The 21,910-nt window shown below is 49.2% G+C and overlaps 1 protein-coding gene across 6 annotated transcripts in view; it reads right to left on the minus strand.

The window, feature by feature from the left end:
* The window catches only part of LOC135257069 (reticulon-1-A-like), a 41,980-nt gene that overhangs the window by 4,073 nt on the left and 15,997 nt on the right, over positions 1-21,910 (minus strand). For 3 of the 6 annotated variants that reach the window (XM_064339486.1, XM_064339488.1, XM_064339487.1), the window contains exons 2-3: positions 18,399-19,076; positions 17,316-18,101 (exon numbers count right to left, since the gene is read on the minus strand). In XM_064339486.1, the coding sequence (XP_064195556.1) occupies positions 17,316-18,101; positions 18,399-19,076 (1,464 nt within the window). Of the gene's footprint in view, positions 1-1,783; positions 2,300-6,520; positions 6,727-17,315; positions 18,102-18,398; positions 19,077-21,910 lie in introns of those variants that run through there. The other 3 variants (XM_064339489.1, XM_064339491.1, XM_064339490.1) reach the window with 3 other exon arrangements.

Below are 21,910 nucleotides of genomic sequence, written 5' to 3' on the forward strand. Positions count from 1 at the left end.
TTGCACCAGTGTCCAGTGGGTTCATGGCAAACGCAGCACGACGTCCAAAATTGGCTTTGTGATTGACCGCCTGCATTCATTGTGAGACCTTGAGCTTGCAGAGACAACAATTTACACTACGCGATGGGCACCGCTCTTTACTTCATGCGGATGAGGTAATCTAATCACCGGTGCCAGCTGTGATTGATAAGCCCATCCGTATATTACAAAGATCAATGGGTCTGTGCAGAAGTAAAGCCTGGGGGTAGGAGGAGAATGAATGAGTACTATGGTAAAAAAAAAAAAATGCACGGGCCCTTGATGTGGGTAGGTTATGTTCCGGTATCAACACGAATGACCAGGCCTCACTGCATTACAAATTCAAATTTCACAGATATTTCAAAAATCTTGCTCAAGACCAAACCTTTTGGTACAGCACTGACTTTTAAAAGTGAATTGAGGCATTGCAGCGAGGCGCTACATAAATCTCTTTTCTATCTTTATTGTGAGCTGTTCAGAGGCTCTGCCTCCACTACAGTCTGATTGGAAAAGCGGTTTTACACCCATCGTGCTTTTGAAGTGTGGGCGGGGCCAGTGAAAGAGACGGGCGCTTTGCCGTGTGCACCTTCTCTTCATCGCATCGAGCCCAAACACAGAAAATAGTGACCAACAGACACTTAGACACTCCCCTTACTTCCCCCTTCAGACAGACAGTGCTTTATCTCAGTCTGTGGGCTCATTCCAAATCGCTTATTTTATCCGTCCTTGTCTGACTCTGTAAATCAATTGAGATCTACCACCTTTAAGGACATTCCAACCCGTTAAATGCTCCTTGAAGGAGCTGGGAGACTCCAGAAGGACGAGTGCATCCTTTGTGGAAGTATTTTTTTTCCCGAAAGCGGGACATCTGCCACGCCCGTTACTGACGTGGCTGCAAACTGATGCCTGAAAGAGCAAGGACTCTCCATTTGCCTAATGCATATTTCCCTGATTCCTCCGTCCTCATGTCCTTTCCTTGCATCCTCTAATGGGCGGAGCCGGTAGCTAAGAAAGGACGCAAGGAAAGGAAGCAAGGAGGTAAAAAATAAGTCCCTTCTTATTCGGTTTCCTGAGTGGAGAAGTCCGTAGGCTGGTCCCTTTGGGTGCTTTCCAGGTTGTCCCTCCACCTGCTCTAATCTAAGCCATGAAACCGCAGTCCAGCCAGTGATGACAGCCCCCATCAGACGCCCTCTGACTGGGCACCAAGTGCCCTGAAGGGTGCCAGGAGTTTAGATGGTTGTCTGCTTGAGTGCCCTCCTCAGTCAACCCAGTCAACAGCGAGTGCAGCTGAATGGATAAAACCCAGTGAAACCTGTCGCCCAGCAACACATTTCTTCCCAGCTTCCACCTGCCCCTCAAAGCAGCGTATTAAAGTGACAGAACCGGGATCGGTCACACTGTCCACTAAACCAGATCACAGGGTAAAATCACTTTTATTTTTAAAGGCTTTGCTTGCGTAGTTCATTGCATTACTTACACAACTTCTGCATTTACATAGCACCCATTTATACGGCTGGATATATCCTGAGGCAATTCAGGTTAAGTACCTTCAGCAGCAGTAATCTACCTGGGAATCAAACCTGCAGCCGCCAGGTTACCAGTTCCTTACCCATTATACTATCACTGCTGCCGGTCTAGGGCAACATTTTTTTCCCCCCAACATTTCAATGTCAAAAGATGAAATCCTATTTAGCAGGCTTATAAAGAGCTACATAAAGAGAGAGAGAGAGAGAGAGAGAGACATAGTTGTAAAAGAGCTACTGACCTTCTGCTCCCATGGCTGGAGAGGGAAAGAGGCTACTGCTATACTCTCAGACAAAGGGGGAGACCCCACCCTGGGTGGGAGGGCGCTGCGGTCTCACAAACTCACGCCCCCACAGCCGAGCAGCCGCGCCGAGACCCAGCACTCCCTCACACACGCCTTCAGAGGCACGGCGAGGCCGGTAATGACAAAGACAGCGCCGGGGAATTATCCACTGTGTCTTATGCAGTGGGCGTGGATCGTTAGACACTTTCTCTTTCCCTTTCTCTCTCTCTCTCTCTCTCTCTCACTCTCTCTCTCTCTCTCACATGCACACAGCATGATGAATTATTCATATGGAGGATGATTTCATCCAAAGCCCACGGGAGTCACACACATGCGCCGTGACTCTTACTGGATAACGGGAGACTAGATCACACGGTGCTTCAGCTCCCGGCCCACAGATTCCTCAGACGGTAAAGGAAGCTGTCCGTATGTGAAATACAAGCGCACACGATCACGTATACAGGATCACACGCGCACACACACACACAAACACACACACACGAATATACGCCCACAGCATGATCCAAACCCCCCTCCCCCTCCCCCTTCCTACCACCACCACCACCACCACAGGGAGATGCGAGATACAAAGCGACATCATTTCGCTCTTAAGGTGCAACCACATCGCCACGGTAACAAGGAAGGGGCACGCTGCGTTCGGGTTGAAGGGCCTGGAAGCAGTTGCCATGGATACCGCGCTCCGGTTCCCTCGTTACCGAGCTCGCTGACAGACAGACTGAGCGGTGATAAAAGGGCTGCGGACGGAGCCCGGGAACAAAGCCTTTCCCACCTCCTAACGAGCACGTGCCCTGCCGTAAGGCACACATTCGGAAACAGTCACGCTCAATCAAACCCAGAGTCAAACCGCTGACAGAACCTTGAATACATTGTTCTAAAACAGCTGGCTCCAGTCACACTTAATGACCGGTCAGCGAGTTATCCGGCTGTGATATCACTTACAATAGCCTGGCTCAGCTTTGCGTCATAGCGAACAACGCCCTTAGCCGTGCCAGTATTCGCCACGTTACAATTTCGCATCATTGCCTTAATAACTAGGACCGCTGTTGTAGTTTCTGATTTAATGGCTCCTCACTCAAGAAATACTGACATATTGTAGGCTGTGCTGAAATTTGCAATATGTCCAAAGTGATCTATCTATAGCATAGGCGAGGAATGTGATAAATGTTATTGTATAATGAGGCTGTGATCAATTGCATTAGCATTCGTTTGGCGAATTGTTCTGATGTGTGACAGTCCCAGATGCTACAGATCTTGCTCTTGCAAGCGTGAAGGGTATTTAGACAGCACATTTTGTGTGGTATGTACACCACACATTACAAGAACTTAAAATATTGGACCTCCATCAACATCATTGTAGAGGCAGAGCCTGACCGGCAGGACCAGAATTCCCTCTCAGCGGACTTCATCCAGTGGCCTTTATCACAGCTTTTTTTTCTGACAAGGAGACCGAGGTCTCCGCACTCAGAGAGAGATGAAAGAAGCTGAAACTTAAGTCTTAAGTTTGCTTGAGCTCAGCTGTTTAGTCGTTGCTTCCCCCCACACGAAGAGGTCATGGAGCAGCGTACAAAACTCAAAAGACTTTGTCTTCAGATCAAGAGATGCTTAGAGTGACCAACAAACATTCATATATTTTTCTGCCAATTTATCTAAAAAGCAAATGGGTACACCAGAACTGGAGGACATATATACGCACACACCCACACATGCGCAAAAACACGCACACACAGATATGCTACAGTCATGTAACAATCAGTGAACACATAATCAGATGCTGCCAAGGGGTAGTGAAGTGTGTCTTGAGGTCCACAGGGAAGATAATTACAACGAGCACTTCACATCCTGTTTAAGTTGTAACCGAAATGCAGAGTCCTAAATATGCCAATCACTGTGACGACCAATGAGGTCACTTGCAAGAGTTTGGTTCATGGGAGTGCCTGTGTCTGTGTCAGCATCTGAGACACTCTGAGATGCTTCACCTGTAGGGAATAAGGCAGTGGTCTGGGCCTGCTACCAGGGGATGGGATGGGTCTGCAGGAAATGAGCAGGCGGGGTCACAGACTATGCCCTCTTTCCTCATTGGTCAGGGCCATGTCCTCTGCTAGTGACCTTCTGAGCTTCGACTGTCTGGAGGTCTGGAGTCTGGAGGTGACTCAGAGGGGGCGGGGGAACCGGGCGGAGTGATGACACTGTGACACGCCTGGCAAACGGGTGTGTGGTCAGTTCGCTGGACAAGGCTGTTTTTGGGTAATTTCCACACACTGTCCATAAAGCCCTTCAGCTAAGCACAGGGAACAGCTGCAGGGACACCATGAAAATGGAGCCAGTAGCAAGAAAGGCAGGTGCGTTTCTGATGTTTCAGCGAAAACCAGACGTAGTCTATTACTCCGCCACTCTCTTATTCACCTGAGTCACAGTGACGACACGCTCAGCAGAGCCAAGATGGCTGCTTACAGGGGCGATTTCTCGACAGAGAGGGAGAGGTGTAGGCTAAATTGTGCTGACAACACCACAGAGGGGAAATGACGTCATTCGGATGGATAGGCAGGACTAGACACCACGATCAATACACAGACAACCGCAGCCTGTTTATGGTCTGATAACACTCACATATCATGGATCCAACAGAAACTTCAATCAGCTAAATTAAAGCAATTTGTAAAAGGCATTAAATTAAAATAATTTAACAGGCTGTTGATTGTTGATTCTTTCTTTTAGCACGGAAAATTACTTTTCGCTTTGCAATTTTGATTTTGATTTTAACCAGGCTGAATCACATAACCTAGCCAAATACTGAGAAGCATTCCTAGTTCAGCACACTGCTCAGGAGCACAGAAGGACCATTCCACCTACTGCAGGTTACAGAGCTGCACTCTTCTGGAGTCCAGCCCAGCTATCCCACCACTACACCACTGCTGCCAACTTAAACCAACTGTTATTCAGCTGGGAGCACTCGCAGAACTACTATCTCAAAATGACAAAGCAGACACACACACAGTCACACAAACACGCACACGCACACGCACACACACACACACAAACTTATAAACGCACCTACACAAGACAATAAGGAATGATGATCAATTTGGGTTCCTTCCCATTGTCAGGCAGAAAGAATCAATCCTGCAATACCTCACAGATACCAGAATGTTCTGAGCATTCGCAAACCAAGAGCTGACAAGGGACGCGACCGTAGCAGACGCCGCACGCCGGTGCCGTCACGCCCTCGGCTTTGTTTTCCAGACGGGGTGGGGGGGGACGGCGTTCGTGTGACGGGTCCGAGCCTAGCTGTCGTACTATAGAAATGTAAGGTCTCACACTCCATAAGTGCAGCACAGGGTGGGGAAAACCGCGTGCCAGACTCTGGACCTGTCCTCATAACGACTCAAACGTCTGGAACGCTACGGGGTGTGAGAATTCACGTTGCCTTCGGGGCACCTCACGAGCGGGTCTGAGTCACAGAAACGATCGCGCGAGGCATCAGCGGCGACAGATACGTGCCAGCGGCGTTTATCTCCCAATTCCGCGCTAATCGAATACCGTGTCTCACCAAATCAGGTCAGGATCCACTTGACGTTTCTCTGGAACGAAAGCGGAGAAACGCGAGCGACGGTTAAAGGCTGGGTCTCTGCCCCGGTCTCCGTGGAAAGTTCTGGTCTCGCCCCCTGCCTGTGCCGTGTCAGCGAGAGACCTGATCCGGGATCCAGGTTCGACCACCTGTCACCCCGCCCCGCGCCACCCAAACGCCAGAGCGCGGCCGCAGCGCGACGCTGGCGGGGAATCGCCGCGGGACCCAGACCTGCAAATCTGGCCAGCCTGGCCACGCCCCATAGGAAACAGATTGCTTTCTGAAAATTATCTCCATCACCATGGCGATCAAGCGGAGAGCCAGACACAAAGAGAGACCAGACCCGCGGGAGGAGGAGGAGGAGGAGAAGGAGGTGACGCAGGGACATGCAGGGGGGCTTGCGCACACACACACACACACACACACACGTACGCACACACCACCGCCCTACATGCGTGACACATTAATCACACACGTCGAGACCGACAGATAGGATATAAAACAAACGAAGGGAAAGAAGGGAGAGAGAATCAGGAGTAAAGAAGAGAACGTGGAGGCAGAGAGGAGAGAAAACGACAGGATAGGAGCGGTTGTGCTCATTTCCCCGTGCCCCCCCCACCCCCCCCCCCCCCCCCCCAGCCTCCTCGGCGACAGCGCTGACATGGGCGTGGTGGGAGATAACGGTGGCGCTAGGTGTGTCCCGCTAAAGAGCCATCTGCCGACCGTACGGCCCCCCAGCCCAGCGCCCCGGCAGAGAAAGCATCGTCACCCTCTTCAACAAAAACACGACGATATCACCCCCTTCCCTTCCGCAAAAACGCATCCACGCCATCCCCCCTTCCACGGAACATAACGCGCACCTGCCCACCCCCCCGCTCCCCAAAATATCACGCTCAGCCCCCTTGTTCCCTTTGTCTCCTAGAACCCGAGCATGGGCGGGGGAGGAGGGGGGGGGGATGTGCGGTCGGAGAGACGGCCGGAGGCCCGCAGGTACCCTCGTCTGTCCCCCCCTCTGCCCGGAGCCCCGAACGTCCCAGCCCCTCCCCGCTCGAGCGCACGGACACAAAAACCCCGAATCCCCGCACAAAGACACACACGCACGCACGCACACAAGCGCAAGGTACCCTGGCACTTCCAGCTGCTTCGGGGGCAGTCCATCTTGGTGGAGTCGGGGCTGGCCTGCATGCTGGAGGAAGAGGATTCGCCGGAGGTTCTGCCGTGGAGCCCGGTTTCTCTCACACAGGCATACCCTGATGCATGAATGGCCCAGAAAGGAGGGGGGGAGAGGAGGAGGAGGAGGAGGAGGAGGAGGGAGGGGGGGCTGGGAGGCGGCTACGGCTCAGGCAACTCGCTTAGCATGCAGGCTGATGCTGCAGGAGGGAGGGAGGGAGGGAAGAGGAGCGAAGAACAGAGAGGGAGAGCTAGGGAAAGGGAGGGGGGAAAGCGAATGAGAGCCGACTGTAAACACTGCAGTCTCCGCCGCGGCCAATCGGTAGCAGGGGAGGCGGGGCTTCTTTGCTGAAAGGGGAATCGGGGAGGTCTTTCACATTAAAAGTCCTGGCCCCTACCTCTGAGCAAGGGGGTGTGAGAGAAGCTGTAATGGAGGGGTTAACCAGTTCAACAGGCAGGGTGCATGGCTTCCTTGTTTTAATTTTTATTCGGTTCTTTATTTAGCTCTAAGATTATTCCTAATCCTGATGGGGCAGCTCAAAATCCAATTTCTGACTCAAAACACTGAGTTCTGTTCCTGCTGCTCAAATTGTTCATACGCCTCTCACAAAGTCACTGGATTTTTAAAACTGTCGGCATGATATGTACCGATCGTGAGTCCGTGTGTGTTCGTGTGTATGTGTATACACACAGTATATACTGGGAGGCATTATTAATTAAATCAAACTTTCCCCATAAATATATATTGGTAAATTATCAATAAAAATCTATTTTATTTAAGAAGTACTTAATTAATTTCTTAATTATTACTTGGCCAAACATGAAAAACTCATCCTGGTCATGTACACGTTTTTGGCATGGTACATTACTATAGAAAGTGCCAATGTGCAGAAGGATTCCTGGCATTCCTAATTTTCAGGGATCATATGGGATTACGTCAGTTCCCCTCTCAGGAAGGCAGTTCAGTTGGGAGAGGATGGAACACCACACGTCAGATGGGAGAGGTGTGGTTGGGTGACATCATCAACAAGAAGGAGGAGTCTGAGCCGGCCACACCCTCCTCCGCTGGCCTTCACATTTCAGTGTACCTTCATGTCATGATTGCTAAAGCAAAGAAGAGACATCAACTGTTATTCTGTTTGATTCTTTGAATGCCTTTTTTTTAGCACTGATACTTTTGATCGTACAGTACAACTGATAATACAATTCTCGCTTCATGAAAAACGGAAAACTCCACAGCGCTCCTGACGAGAATAACTGATCAACTATTATGGGAGCTGCATGCGTTACTATGATATATTCATGACGGTACTTAGCTATGGGCCAAAGCAAGCACACAGCCCCGCCATGTTCCAGAACACCGAAGAATCAAAAACAAGATGAGGTAAAGCATGGTGGTATCCACGGAAACCGCTTTGGCCAAACCAGAGCCCCATTGTTCTCTATACTTAGCCTGCAGTGAATCTGATCCTGTGCAGTATCAGTGACAAACCTGCTTTCGTTATGCAATCAAACCGGCGTTCATTGTTTAAAGGCCTTTCAGACTGTAGGGATTCCTGATTGCAACTACAAACACAAGCGTTCCCCTTCATCCTTGGGAAACACTGTCACACGCGAGGAAGACGTGTCAAGGGAACAAACCACGCTAGCAACATGAGAAGGATTCAGACAGAACAGGCCCCCGCTTCATGTTCAGTGAGGTAATCGCGTTGGCTTGCCGAAGGCCTTCAACCGTCGCCTAGCAACAACACGAATGCATCGGCTGGTGATGAAGCGAACGTTCTCGCCTCCAAAGATGGGATACAGCTGCAATTCATTCTGTCCGGCATTTTCTTAGCTAGAAAAAATATACCGCGGCGACATACCCAGACAATACGACCGCCATCCATCTAGCATCGTAAACACAATGTAAACGCGTCACTGATCGGGGTTAGCGTTCAGGTCTTAATTATCATAGAGCTACGGCGTGTTATCTTTGGCCTATCAATGGCAGCTCTGCCACCTCTTCGTATATCTCCCTGTCTATGCTGGTGCATTGCCCTTGACCCTTCTATTCTCTTTTTTATATTCTACTCTTCCTCCCCCCACCCCCCCCCCCTCTCCGTGCTGTGTGTTGGTGTATTATCCTTCTCCTGTCCCCAGGGACTGCTCCTGAGGAAAAGGCAGCCTGCACGTATCCGCATCGCCATGGAAACGGAGGAGGCGAGCATCAGGGCTCGATCCATCCGGTATGTCCCCGGCTCATGGCGGACTTAGTCAGCGAGCGAGCCGTCCCTCAATGCCCAGCCCGGGGCCCAGCCCGGCTCCTTTCCGCTCCCCGCCCGTTCGGGCAGCTAGCTACGGCCGCGCTAATCTCCCTGCTAATGCCACTTCCGGTCGGAAGAAAAGCCACCGTAATTGGTGCGATACGAAGCCGTGCGGCGCTCTCCGATTGGTCGGAGCGATCGGCCCATCCGCTTCTGCGGACGCGGCGCTTCGTTAGCGCCGCGGCGGCGGTGAACGCGGGTGGAGAGAGCATCGTGGGAGCTGAGAGGCGTGTCCACACCCCCCCCCCCAATCAGCTCTGAGGTCATCCACCACCTTTCACTCAGCTGGAACAGAAAGTCATTCATGAGTACAGTGCATATGTAAATGCGAAAGTGTAAATTCATATTTCATATTAAATATGGAAATGTATTCAATTCAGTCAGTCCTGAAGGTGAGTCACTCCTGGATGACGATCAGACAGCAATATTATTACTGTAAGCACTGTATAACCTGGAATTACAAACCATAAATCACAGACTGAAAATAGAACCCCCGCAATATTTCTAGTTCTATAAACAAGATACATTAAACCTTACGTACAATTCTGAGCTTCCAATATGTAAGGTGATGATTTCATGGCTGCTGTGACACCCACACCATCGCTGCTGAAGCCATCGATCATTCACTACATTTTATTTGGCAGACACTTCTATCCAAGGTGCCTTACAATAAGTGTATACTGAAAGTCACTGGAACAACTACAGAACACAGGTCCGATAAGGTACAATACTCATTAATTATCAGTTATCCATAGACATGAACACCAAGTCTACTTCACACAGGAAGCATAAGAGATATGATAGAGCCACAACATAAAGATGATGATGATGATAAGCGCAACATAAACCTGCTAGATGAAGATACAAGTGCAGCATTCCAGCTTCAATTTCCTAAATTACAAATAACACGATGGATTCGTATCAGAGAAACAGGGATAACACTGATAGGAGATTAACTACACAGGCTTTCGATTTACAACCAACTGATTTATAAATGGAGCTTGTGATAAAGGCCTTCCTTCCAAGGCCTAGCTGGCATTAAATAATTAATGTTTCGTAGGAAAACGTGCAGAGCAGTTGAGGAGCTATGGGCTCGTGGTGATCTAAAAATAGCGCTCGGAGAAGAACTCTGTATTCCAGCACAGTGACAGCAACAGGCAGCCAATCGTCTTCTCCACGAGCAATATGTGTTAAATATAAATATGTAATCCAAAACAAGTCATTTTTTAAAATGTTTTCGAATGTATGGTGAAACATGGTGGTGGCTTTTTTTCCTGCCAAGATTACAACCTCTACATCTAGGTTCTTCCACAGGTTTCCTCATCTATGGTTTTTGTTCTGCACTCTGTGAGCATTTGTTCTTTCCCTGGGGAGTTTTTTTTTCTTCTTTTACATCTTGCTGGATTTTTTTGGGGGGGGGGGGTCAGACTCAGTCTTGCCCAGTTTTTCCTATCTCCTGTTTTTCTGTCAGCATCCTTGTGACAGTGTCTGTAAAAAGTGCTATGCAAATAATACTGAACTGAACTGAATATTATAAAATATAGCACATAGAACATTGTCTGCTACATCTGAATACATCTAAATTGGTAATAATGGCTATCATGCATTCACACCTCTATTCATAATCAACCCAATGATTGCCTTCATGACCTTTCATATTTGAAAAGTCATATTTGTTTTTCATCCAATTGCAGAGAAAACATGTAATTTTGTCCTTCACCACCTGAAAATAAGATGCTGATAATGTAGGTAACTTATGCAATTAAATTGAAACACACTACTCATATTAACCTTTCAAAAAAATTATTTGCTTTGAAAAAATGATTTCATTTTCTGATTTATTTGGTTTGTAACCCAAAAGATTATAGGGTCAATCTGAAGACACACCTCTTCAGATTGTCCCATGGCTCCCCTGACCCCCTTCAGATAACCCCTCTCTTTCTTTCCTTGGATTTCCTTCTCGATGAGGTCACGGTCATAGCTTATTGGCTGGTGTCACTCTCTTTAGTTACAATACAAATTGTTGTTGGCTAGGCTAACATTGCACTTATTGACTATTAATCAGCCTTTGTGCCTTCTGGGTGATGTCGCATTTTTGAATTCCTGAGAGTCGCACCAATCTCTACTTCCGTACGTCACTCCGGAGAAGAGTGCCTGCTAAGTGATTGTAATGCAATATAAATGTAATGATGTGTGACAGGTTTACTGGCCACTCCAAACATTTTACACTGGCTAGACCCGTTAACCCCCATCTGAATGACTCCACACTTCACTTCCTTTAATATTATATACAAAAAGTGAAAATTTGATTATATCTAAAATATTATTTTAAAAACCGTAAGAATTGACTTTCACTAAACTATACACATTAATTTCTTTTCATCATTTGCAAAGTATAGAAAAGAAAATGCTATGTGCGATGATGCAATGGAAGAGATATATCACCACACTACAAGGCTCAGATGGTGCTCTCTACTGGCAAAAAACACCATCTTCTGAAAGGTACTGCAAACTGGCCTTCTAGACTTTTCTAAGCTTCTTGGCACAGAATGAGGGAAGGTTGTTCTGACTCTAGCTTATCCTTGCTGTGAATGCTGGCGTGGTATTTTTAGCAGTCCTAGAAAACACTGAGACAGCTAACACATATTCAGAACTGTATTATGCAGACATCATTTCTCATGTTTTTAGAGACAAATATTTTTTTTATGGAATTTCATACATTGGGGAACACTTTCATTATATGACACTATATTACTTACAATCTAGAGCAGTGGTAACCAACCCTGTTCCTGGAGATCTGCCATCCATTTTCATTTCAACCCTAATTTGGACACCTGACTCTACTAATTATCAGCTCAACAAGATCTCTAGCTGTTGAGTGAGATGTGTTTTTTTTAGGGTTGGAGAGAAAACCTACAGGACAGTAGATCTCCAGGAACATGGTTTGTTACCACTGATCTAAAGTAATAGCCTAGAATATCTTGAGAGCTATGGTTTGCTAAAAGGAATCTTGAAATGTAATTGAATTTGAACGATAATTAACGATGAAAACAAGCAGAACATTTTGTAAAATCTATAAATCATAGTTTTTAGTGCCTGAGTGGTTCTTAATGGTCCTAATCATCCAATGAACATCAGGACAGGGGTGCCGTCTACTCCCAGCCAGTGATGACAGCCTCTTAAAAACCCCTTAAGGATGACAGGGACCTCATCCTGGCAAAGTACTGGCTTTCAGTGTGGAGATGTGCTCCACAACCTGCTATTGTAACACTGACACTTCAGTGCTGACTGTGGCTGCTAGACCCACAGAGCATAATTGGTTATATCACTGCTCAAGGAGGGGGGGGGTTTAGGATGCCAGCGACCCAGCCTCAAAGGGCCACTAGCCGGTCCAACAAAATGGCCGCTCAGCTCAACGGGCAGACAGAGGACTGAGGAGAGCTGGCAGCTGGAAGCACGTGCTTTTAGAATGCGTGCCTTTCGATCTTCTTTCAGCTTGATGGAGGACGCTGACAAGACTTGAATACATTTGTAAATTTTAAAATACAGATAAGGAAAATCAATGATTTCACTAAGGGTGATTTCAGGTAAATACGTGAGCAAAAAATAGCTCACAGAAAAAATGCAGTGGTAAAAAAAACTTCTTTGCAAAGCATGCAGGAATATTAAACGCACCAAAGCTTTCTTTAAAACTGAAATGTAGCAAGAATTTGATTTTCTAGAAGAACTGACCAATAGGGATGAGAACCAGAATCTATGCATGTGTACATGAATAGCCACTTCAAAAATGATTGGCACCCTTGATAAATATGAGAAAAAAAAGATGAGCCTTTGTAAAATGAATAACAGAAGTAATGAGCTATATACCATTCATTCTAACAATTGCTCAGAGAAAATTATTATTATTATTATTATTATTATTATTAATTATTATTATTATTATTATTGTTATTATTATTATTATTATTATTAAAAGTAATAAGTTTACTTCCTGAAAAGATGAGTGTCAAAATTGTCACCCCCAAAAACTCCTAATTTAAATATAAATCAACATTCTGTTTTTGTAAATTCATCTCAGTCCTAAGAAACTGTATTGTGGCCTTCAATGGCTTCCTGTTTCACTAGGGTATGAAAGTGAGGTAACGAGCATTTAACTGAATAGGACATTTATTGTAAAATATAGACCATTTTCGATGCTTTAGGGCCATTGTTAAGGTGAATGGCAGCATGAACTCAACCAAGGGCAGGACATTTGCCAAAAAACTGGTTGCATCTGCCAGGCGGTTGAACCGTATCCACCATGAGATATTCCAGCAAGCGCCCCACAAAATCCACGAAAAATAATCTATTTCAATATTTTGCAATGGCCATCCCAGTCTAGCCTCTGGTTTCAAATGAAGAGTCCATAAACGCTGCCTGAAAGATATAAACAATTACAAAAGCCTACATTTAATCTCTATCACCACTAGAGAGAGGCATTTCTAGCCAGCTCTGAGCAGAATGCTGCTTATAAAATATAAATGCAATGTAACCCACTGGTCTCCTAATTTAACTATTTATGCAACTGCATTAAAAAAAAATGCAACATTGTCTTCTCTAAGGTTGGATTTGAACCGGCAGGCTCAATATATTTTATACTACACTATATACTACTGTATACAAACTCCTACAGTTGGATGTTCACTGAGGCACATCCTGCTCTATAATCCAATAGTGATGCGCAGCCTGAGATCCAAACTCCCAACCATACAATTAAAGACACGTGTGCACATTCTGTGCCAGCGGTATTCACCCTTGTCCTTGGAGGGCACCGGGTTGGCTGAGTTCCTTTTTTTGTGCTGTTATCTTTAAAATCTGCAACCAGTCCAGACAAGACGGAGCCAGACTACAGCCAGGTAACCACATAAACAACTGCTTTAATCAATTAAGCGATGAGGCACAGTGACAATCCACACGGCGAGGGAAAGCGAGGTCACCTTCCTCGCTCCCCCCCGTTGCCGTGGAGTCGGCGCCCTCTGGACGTGACGATGCGGCAGGAAGCGCGCGTCCGTCCAGCGGCGGTCTGGCCCGGAGGCGGCGCGGAACAGGCGGGAGCTCAGCGCTTAGCGTCAGTGACGACGAGGCGGCTCGCACGTACCGAGTCAAGCTAACTCCGCCGTGTCCCTCCACATCAGGGATCTCAGACTCGGGTCCCCAGATGGCCGCAGTGTCTGCCAACGAAGGCCTTGGAAACGAGGGCCTGTGCTTAATCGACATTTCTCAAAACCTTCGGCTTGCAAGCAAACACAAGCGCAAGACCTTTTTTATTAAAACTGGGTTTGGAGAGTTAGCTTTGGTGGTTGCTGATCTCACTAAAAAAAATACATCAGATAAAAATACATTACACACACATCTATATATATATATATTTGTGTGTGTGCATGTGTGTGTTACTAGTGTTGTTAGGAAAAATTAATAACAAATGTTGAAAAGTGAATCCCAGCTCATGGACTCCTCTGGCAATCGATGATTGGAACATGCGAGAAAGCGGTAGTCACTGCTGCCCTCCAGGACTCCGACATCTCTGCTCTGCATCAGCCAGTCCTCTCTGCGCAGGGGTAAAGACAGGATCTGTCTCATCACTGAGCGGAGTGGTGAGAGAGTGGGGGCTTAAGCCATGGTGAGCTATTAAAGGGCCGGGCCGGCGCTCGCTAGCTAGCGGCTCTGTCGGCGGCAAGGGAGCTCTCAGCAGAAGCGCAGTCCGAGCCATAATGATTCTGTCCTGCAGGTGGCGCTGCTGAGCCATTTGCGGATATCACTCAGACACAAAGCCTCATCTGCATGTCTGAATGACACAGACTCAAACAAGTTCAGGCACATAGGCGCTCCACGCTAATGAGAACATGAGGTGGGGGGGGGGCTCCAGTCATGTCACTGCCTCACACACACACACACACTCTCTCTGTCACACACACACACAGACACACACACACTAACACTATACCACACACACGCTCACACGCACACATACACTGACATATACACAGTATCTCACAAACACATATACTGCACCATGCACATACACTCAAGACGCACAAACATGCAGTCACTGTACAACAACCATTTATACACTTTCCTACATACATTTCAACCACAATAGATTACACACACACACACACACACAAACACTACATTTTAAACTGCTACATATTAGAAATCCATTGAAGAGCGCTCTGCTAATCCCCCCTCGATTAGCAGCTGGGTATTACAGGACTTTGAGGGGGGAGGGGAGGCTGTTGAGGAGGGGGGCGATGTCATAGGCCCTCATCCACCAATGAAGCTGCCCAGCGACCTCACTGACCCAGTTTGTGAGGAAACGACCTGGAACTCCAGCATCACGGCCCGTCCCTTTCTATTACTGCATAATTCTCACAGTCCCACCCCTTTAAAAAAAAAAAAGAAGCAACAAACCAAGTCACCGTGACTCGGCACTTCGTTTTTGGCAGAACCTACTGTTTTCTATTTGTGGATGTCCTCAGCCAGGGGAAACTCAGCCTTACTCCACCATACCTCCGGATTATAAGAGATGATGTTGATCAAGTGATGGACGCTGTTCTTATTTGTGTAACCAGCATGGCCCCATTACCCAGGATAACTAGCAGGCCCCATTATCCAGGGTAACTAGCAGGCCCCATTATCCAGGGTAACTAGCAGGCCCCATTATCCAGGGTAACTATCAGGCCCCATTATCCAGGGTAACTAGCAGGCCCCATTATCCAGGGTAACTAGCAGGCCCCATTATCCAGGGTAACTATCAGGCCCCATTATCCAGGGTAACTATCAGGCCCCATTATCCAGGGTAACTAGCAGGCCCCATTATCCAGGGTAACTATCAGGCCCCATTATCCAGGGTAACTAGCAAGCCCCATTATCCAGGGTAACTAGCAGGCCCCATTATCCAGGGTAACTATCAGGCCCCATTATCCAGGGTAACTAGCAGGCCCCATTATCCATTACATTACATTACATTACAGGCATTTAGCAGACACTCATATCCAGAGCGACGTACAACAAGTGCATCAGTTCAAGGTGCAGAGGTTCAGAAAAAACACACTAGAGTGAAGTAAAGATCGTAGTGCCAGAAGTGACCACATAGATCAGGACTCCAACCCTGTAGGGTAACCTGTTCAACAAACAAACAAACAATCCTGCCAAGTACAAACTAGCACTGAAATCACATTTGCCTAATCAGAATCAGACAAAAACCATCCTGCCAAATAAAAACTAACGTGATCGCATTAGCGATCTAGGTACATTGAGCTAAACTAGAGGCTAGGGAGGGGTGGGGAGAGGTGCAGCCTGAAGAGATGAGTCTTTAGTCTGCGCTTGAAGGTAGTCAGATTCTCTGCTGTTCTGACCGCCACGGGAAGGTCATTCCACCAGCGAGGGGCCAGGACAGACAGCAGACGCGAGCAGGAAGTACAGACACAAAGAGGGGGAGGTGCCAAGCGTCCAGAGGTGGCAGAATGGAGAGGTCTGGCTGGTGTGTAGGGTCTAATGATCCTCTGTCCAGGGTAACTAGTAGGCCCCATTACCCTGGGTAACTAGCAGGCCACATTATCCAGGGTAACTAGCAGTCCCCATTATCCAGGGTGACTAGCAGGCCCCATTATCCAGGGTGACTAGCAGGCCCCATTATCCAGGGTAACTAGCAGGCCCCATTATCCAGGGTAACTAGCAGGCCCCATTATCCAGGTTGACTAGCAGGCCCCATTATCCAGGGTGACTAGCAGGCCCCATTATCCAGGGTAAATAGCAGGCCCCATTATCCATGGTGAAAACCTTAATCGCAGGTTAGAAACTGCAAACTATTACAGGGTATATTATCCACTAGCATGTGCTCTACTTCCATGTCCTTCAGGGAAAGATACTGTGAGAATATCTTAGAGCGAAGCACCCATCTCATAAGCACCCAACAAAATAGCGAGAACGCTAGCTCTACGCAGCCTAGTAAATCATAAGTGATGCGGCATTGGTAAAAAAAATAAATAAGGGATGCGAGAAAGGTGAGACTGCGTTTTCATTCACCACCTAACTGCAGCATTGTAAAAAGCTGCACAGTGTTTTCCCCCAGGATTCCCAGTAGGAGGGGAGGTGAGATGGTGGCACCTCATTAAATCTCCCTTCTGCCCTGCCTCTCTTCACTGACTGCTTGTGTCACCTACACAGCTGGCAGAGCATACCTACAACAGCAGTCAGAATTGTATTATGTAAACAGTGAATGGTATTACAAATGTAATATAGCTTCAGCAATACTAGTGTGTCAAAATATTAAGAGACATCAGAGAAAATAATAGAGAATTAAAGGCGAGAACCTGGGTGCAATACCGCTTTGCACCAGCTGGGGCAGGCTTGCGGAGCCAGAAATGCTGTTTGAGAGAGTCCTCACCTTTCTGTCTGTCCAGGCCCTGCAGGAAGACCCGTTTCTCCGAGTCCCGCCTCCCCTCGCTCGCCCGCCTCTTCTTCCCGCCCTTGTCCTCGGGGGTGGGCTGCTCCCTCCGCACCTCCGGGGGCACCACCGCGGCCGGCGGGGGCTTGGGTTTGACCGCGGGATCGTCCCCCGCGCGGCCAGACACAGGACCCTTCTCAGCGGGCACCTTCTCCTTCTGCGCCCCGGCCGGGGCGGACGGAGCCGGGGGCGAGGGGGCGGGCCGGGAGGCGGGGACGGAGGCGGGGGCGTCGGCCAGCCGGGACCCCGCCCTCTGGCCTCTTTGGGCGGGGGAATCCTGGGCCCTCTTGGGACTCTCCTCCGAGGCGGAGGAGGCGTCGAAGGACTCGATGATGAGCTCGCTGTCCAGCTCCGCCTCCCTCTCCTCGCGCAGGATGCTGTACTGGACGGAGGGGGCGGGGGGCGCGGGGGGCGGGGCCACGGCAGGGGCAGGGGCGGGGACGGTGTAGGCGGGGCTGGGCGGCTGCTGCCGTGGCGACGGCTCTTCCGACACCAGCTCGATCTCGGAGTCGCCCGACTCGGCGCTGCTGCCATCTTGGTCGTGGATGACGGAGGGCTTGGAGGGGGGGCCGTACGGTTCGGTCTTAGCGGGCTTAGCCCCCGTCTCTGCCGGGGGGCTGGGCTGCTTGGGGGCGCTGCCACTGACTGAAACCTGATCCTGGACTGAACTGACTGCTCCCACCGCAGTGGCCTGGAACAGGGGCTCAGATGGGGAGTCAGACTCCTCTACAGACAGAGAGAGACAGAGAGAGAGAGAGAGAGAGAGAGAGAGATGGTGAGAATGAGCATATAGTATGAGATACCAAGATATCAAGTCAACTCCATCTTTCTAAATTTTCAGCATTTCGGACTATTGACCTAGAGCTTATCGTTTATCGACATTCTCCTTCGATGACTTTCCCTCTTTTCCATAAACTTCACCAAACTTCACCTAGTCCGTGGAAATAAATGCTAGCAATTCCACAAAATCCCATTTTAAAGCGGATATTTCCAAGGCAGTGTGCCTGTGGGGCGGGGCTCTACCTGTGAAGGGCGGGGTCGACGACCCGGGGCTGTCGTCCTCGGGCTCAGAGAGGGTGACCGTGGGGATGCCCTGCAGGCCCAGGCTGAGGATGCTGTCCCTGTCCGACACGGCGACCGGCGCGGGGTGCTGCGGGGCGGGGCTCTCCGCGTCCGTCTCCGTCAGCGTGATCTTGATAGGGCCGGCCGCCAGGGGCGTGGCCTGCCTCGAGCCGGGCTGGCGGTCGGACGGCTCCTCGTCCGAGGGCTCCTCCACGTAGGGGAAGGCCTGCGAGCCCAGGCCGGGGCCTACGGTCTCCACCACCGGGGCGGAGTTCTTCTCCATGTACTGGCCTAGCCCGGGCCCGCCCGCCTCCCCCCAGCTTCCCAGAGCCCCTCCTCCTTGCTGCTGCTGCTGCAGGGGGCGGGGTTTCTCCCCGTGGCTGATGTCCATGTAGTTGTAGGCCTCCATCTTCTCTGACTCCAGGAGGTTCCGGGTGAAGTCCGCGGGCTCCCCCGGGGTCATCTCGATGCCCGAGTCGGAGCTGAACATGCCGCGCGTCTCCAGGCCGGGGATCGGGTCTCGAGCCTCGCCCCTGCTGTCCGCGGAGAAGCCCTGAGGGAAGGGGCGACTCTGATTGGACAGAAGAGAGGTGTACAGGTCTCCCTCGCCAGCGGCTTTCCTCAGCAGGTCTGAGCCCTCTGCAAGGAGAGTACGAGAGAGAGAGAGAGAGAGAGAGAGGGAGAGAGAGAGAGAATAAGAGAGACAGAGAAAGAGAGAGCTAATATGAGAATCACTTGTCATGCCAATAAAGCTGATCGAAGAAAGGAACCTGAGAAAGAGGGAAAGCTGAATATTTAAATTTTAATATCTTCTAATATCTAATATCCCTTTTTGGAAAAAAATAGACCTGCATAGGAGATACATCATGTACCTCATAATGGGTGGAATGTCCTTGACTTGTACACACCGATTACAATGCACTGAGAATCTGTGTGGGAGCGGTCAGGGTTCATGTGGCACTGGCCAGTGCGTGTGTATGAGTGGACTGAGTATGTGTTGGAGGCGGGGGTGTGGATAAGTCATTAATGAATAGAAAAAGCACGTGTGGGATTTACAGTCTGTGTGGGAGTGCCTAGGGTACTGTGGGTCTGAATAACTCCACTGTGGGAATGTATAGAGCTTGTGTGTGAAGGCGGTGAGTGCGAGAGAGCGGTACACAGAAGTGTGTGTGTGCGTGTGTGTGTGTGTGTGTGTGTGTGTGTGTGTTGGTGGAGCTTTGCAAGTCCAAAGAGTGCACCCAGACAGCAGGGCGGCCTGCTCGCTTGCTCAGCACATCCTTCCGCCCAGACAGGGGAACGTATCAACACACCGAATCCCACCAGACCACTAGGGGGCGAACCAAACCCACCCCCTCACACCGCACGGCTTTAGGGTCGGGCTCTGCTGTCTACTCGAGCGAGACGCCAGCGCACCTTTTAAACACGGGTTCCGCGCCCGCTTTTTAAAACCCCGTCATCCACTTGCATAACAGCCCCTCCCCCCACAGCGTATTAGCAAGCAGGGAATACTCGCACTCGCGTAAGCTCAGGTACCGAAGAAGAGCCAGTAAAACTCCAAACTCCCCCCTGCCACAGATGACGGGGATTTAATCCGGCGCTTACATCACCGTCCGCGCCGGCAAAGTCGCGGCTAAACCGGAGGGAGGATGAGATCGAGCGCTAAGTCACATCCTAGATGCGTGAAATATGCTGAGGGAACGCTGCGAAACAGACCAATCTGTTTCCGTCTACTGCCGGAATGTGAGAATTTGACACAGCCGTCGCAACCACAATAAAGAAAACCAGCAGAATCTCTCTTCTATTGTGTGCCTATGTGCGGCATGGTCAAGTTTAGTGGTAGGAAAATGAATGGCCTGTTCTCGTCATTCTGTCATGTTGTTATGTTATGTTATGACGTTGTTTTATGTTATGTTATTATGGTGTGTTATGTTATGTTATATTATTATGTTGTGTTATGATATGTTATTATGGTGTGTTATGTTATATTATTATGGTGTGTTATGATATGTTATTATGTTGTGTTATGTCATGTTATGTTACGCTATGCTATGTTATGTGAGATGGGAGTGGTCTTGCGATGTGTGGGAGGGGCCATGGTCTGTGTGTGACAGGCCTGGATCTAGGTCTTTATTATAATGTATTTTCATCTCCAACAAACCCTTCCAAAAAAAAAACACCTGTTAAGCCTGTTAATGCAACCTCTGGCACTGCTGAACAAAGCCCCCTCCTTCATGAAAAGGTAAGCAGTTTTCAACAAAGGGATCCGCAAACGCGAGAACAACGTTACCCGTAACGCGCTTCCTAAGCGATATATCAAGTCCAATCGCTCCCACGTACGCACACTGCGTATGGACCCTCGTAAAGGTACCTTGCGTCCACGATTATATACCTTGCATCCTCGATTATGCACCTCGCATCCTTGATTACACCCCAATGGACGTACACCCACCCACGGTAGCCGTTCCAGCGGAGTAGATGTTCCGTGTCACGCACAGGGCCGTAAAGAGCGGGTGAGGATCTCTTGAACGCGCGCTGACGCAGAGCTTAGCGCCCGGCTAAGAGTGCACTGCGCTCCGCACCCACGGGCCCCGGCCTCCCACACCTCTACCCAACCTACCCGGGCGCGAGAACAACAATGAGCCGCTCACAGGAAGAAACAAAAAAAACAGAACACGTGGGCAGACAGCCTCACCCCTTAACTGATAATTCAGAAGCGTGTGAGTTCCAAAGACATTTGGCATTCAACAGCAACTCCTTTCCTGGGAGGAGTTCCCGCCCTTTTGTCTTATTTTTTGGAGGGAACGGTTACGATGTGTCACTGTTGACGACCTGGACCCATCCAGGGAGGAGTGCTTGTGCGCTCCTCTGATACAGTCATCTGTGACAAGCCACATAGCACACTGAAGGTGAGCCAGTGCTGATCACTATTCTCCACATAGCAAGCCGCACACTACTATTCACACTACAAGCTACACAATATGCAACAGTTGAGCAATACTACTGATCAGTATTCCTTACGCTACAACCTGCACTGTACAATATGTTACACAGTACGTTCTGTTGCTATCCCTGAACACATCGCCTCTCACCATTAATAGGCAGGACAGGAGGCACGAGGGAGAGAGAGAGAGAGAGAGAGAGAGAGAGGGAGAGAGGGAGGAACGAATGCAGGGCAAGGTTGAGCTCGTCTCTATTTCAGCCGCGGTGGCAATTTAGATCACGACACTGGGGTGCGCTGCTCAGAACGTCCCAGTCCCTGGATATCCGGAGAGGCTGGGGCTTCAGAAGGACCAATCAGACCTTCACCGTCGCTCAGCGCCGAGGCAACAATGCAGGCATTGCCTCAATACGATTGGAGGATTGACATATGAGGATGGAGCTTTCTGAGCAGCCCACCCCCCCCCCCAACAACACACAGACCGCCACCGTATCCAGTCGGCTCTGTGCTCCGTTCCCTCCGGCGTCCCACATAG

This window comes from Anguilla rostrata, chromosome 6 (genome assembly GCF_018555375.3).
Source record: "Anguilla rostrata isolate EN2019 chromosome 6, ASM1855537v3, whole genome shotgun sequence".
In the NCBI taxonomy this organism is placed as follows: Eukaryota; Metazoa; Chordata; class Actinopteri; order Anguilliformes; family Anguillidae; genus Anguilla; species Anguilla rostrata.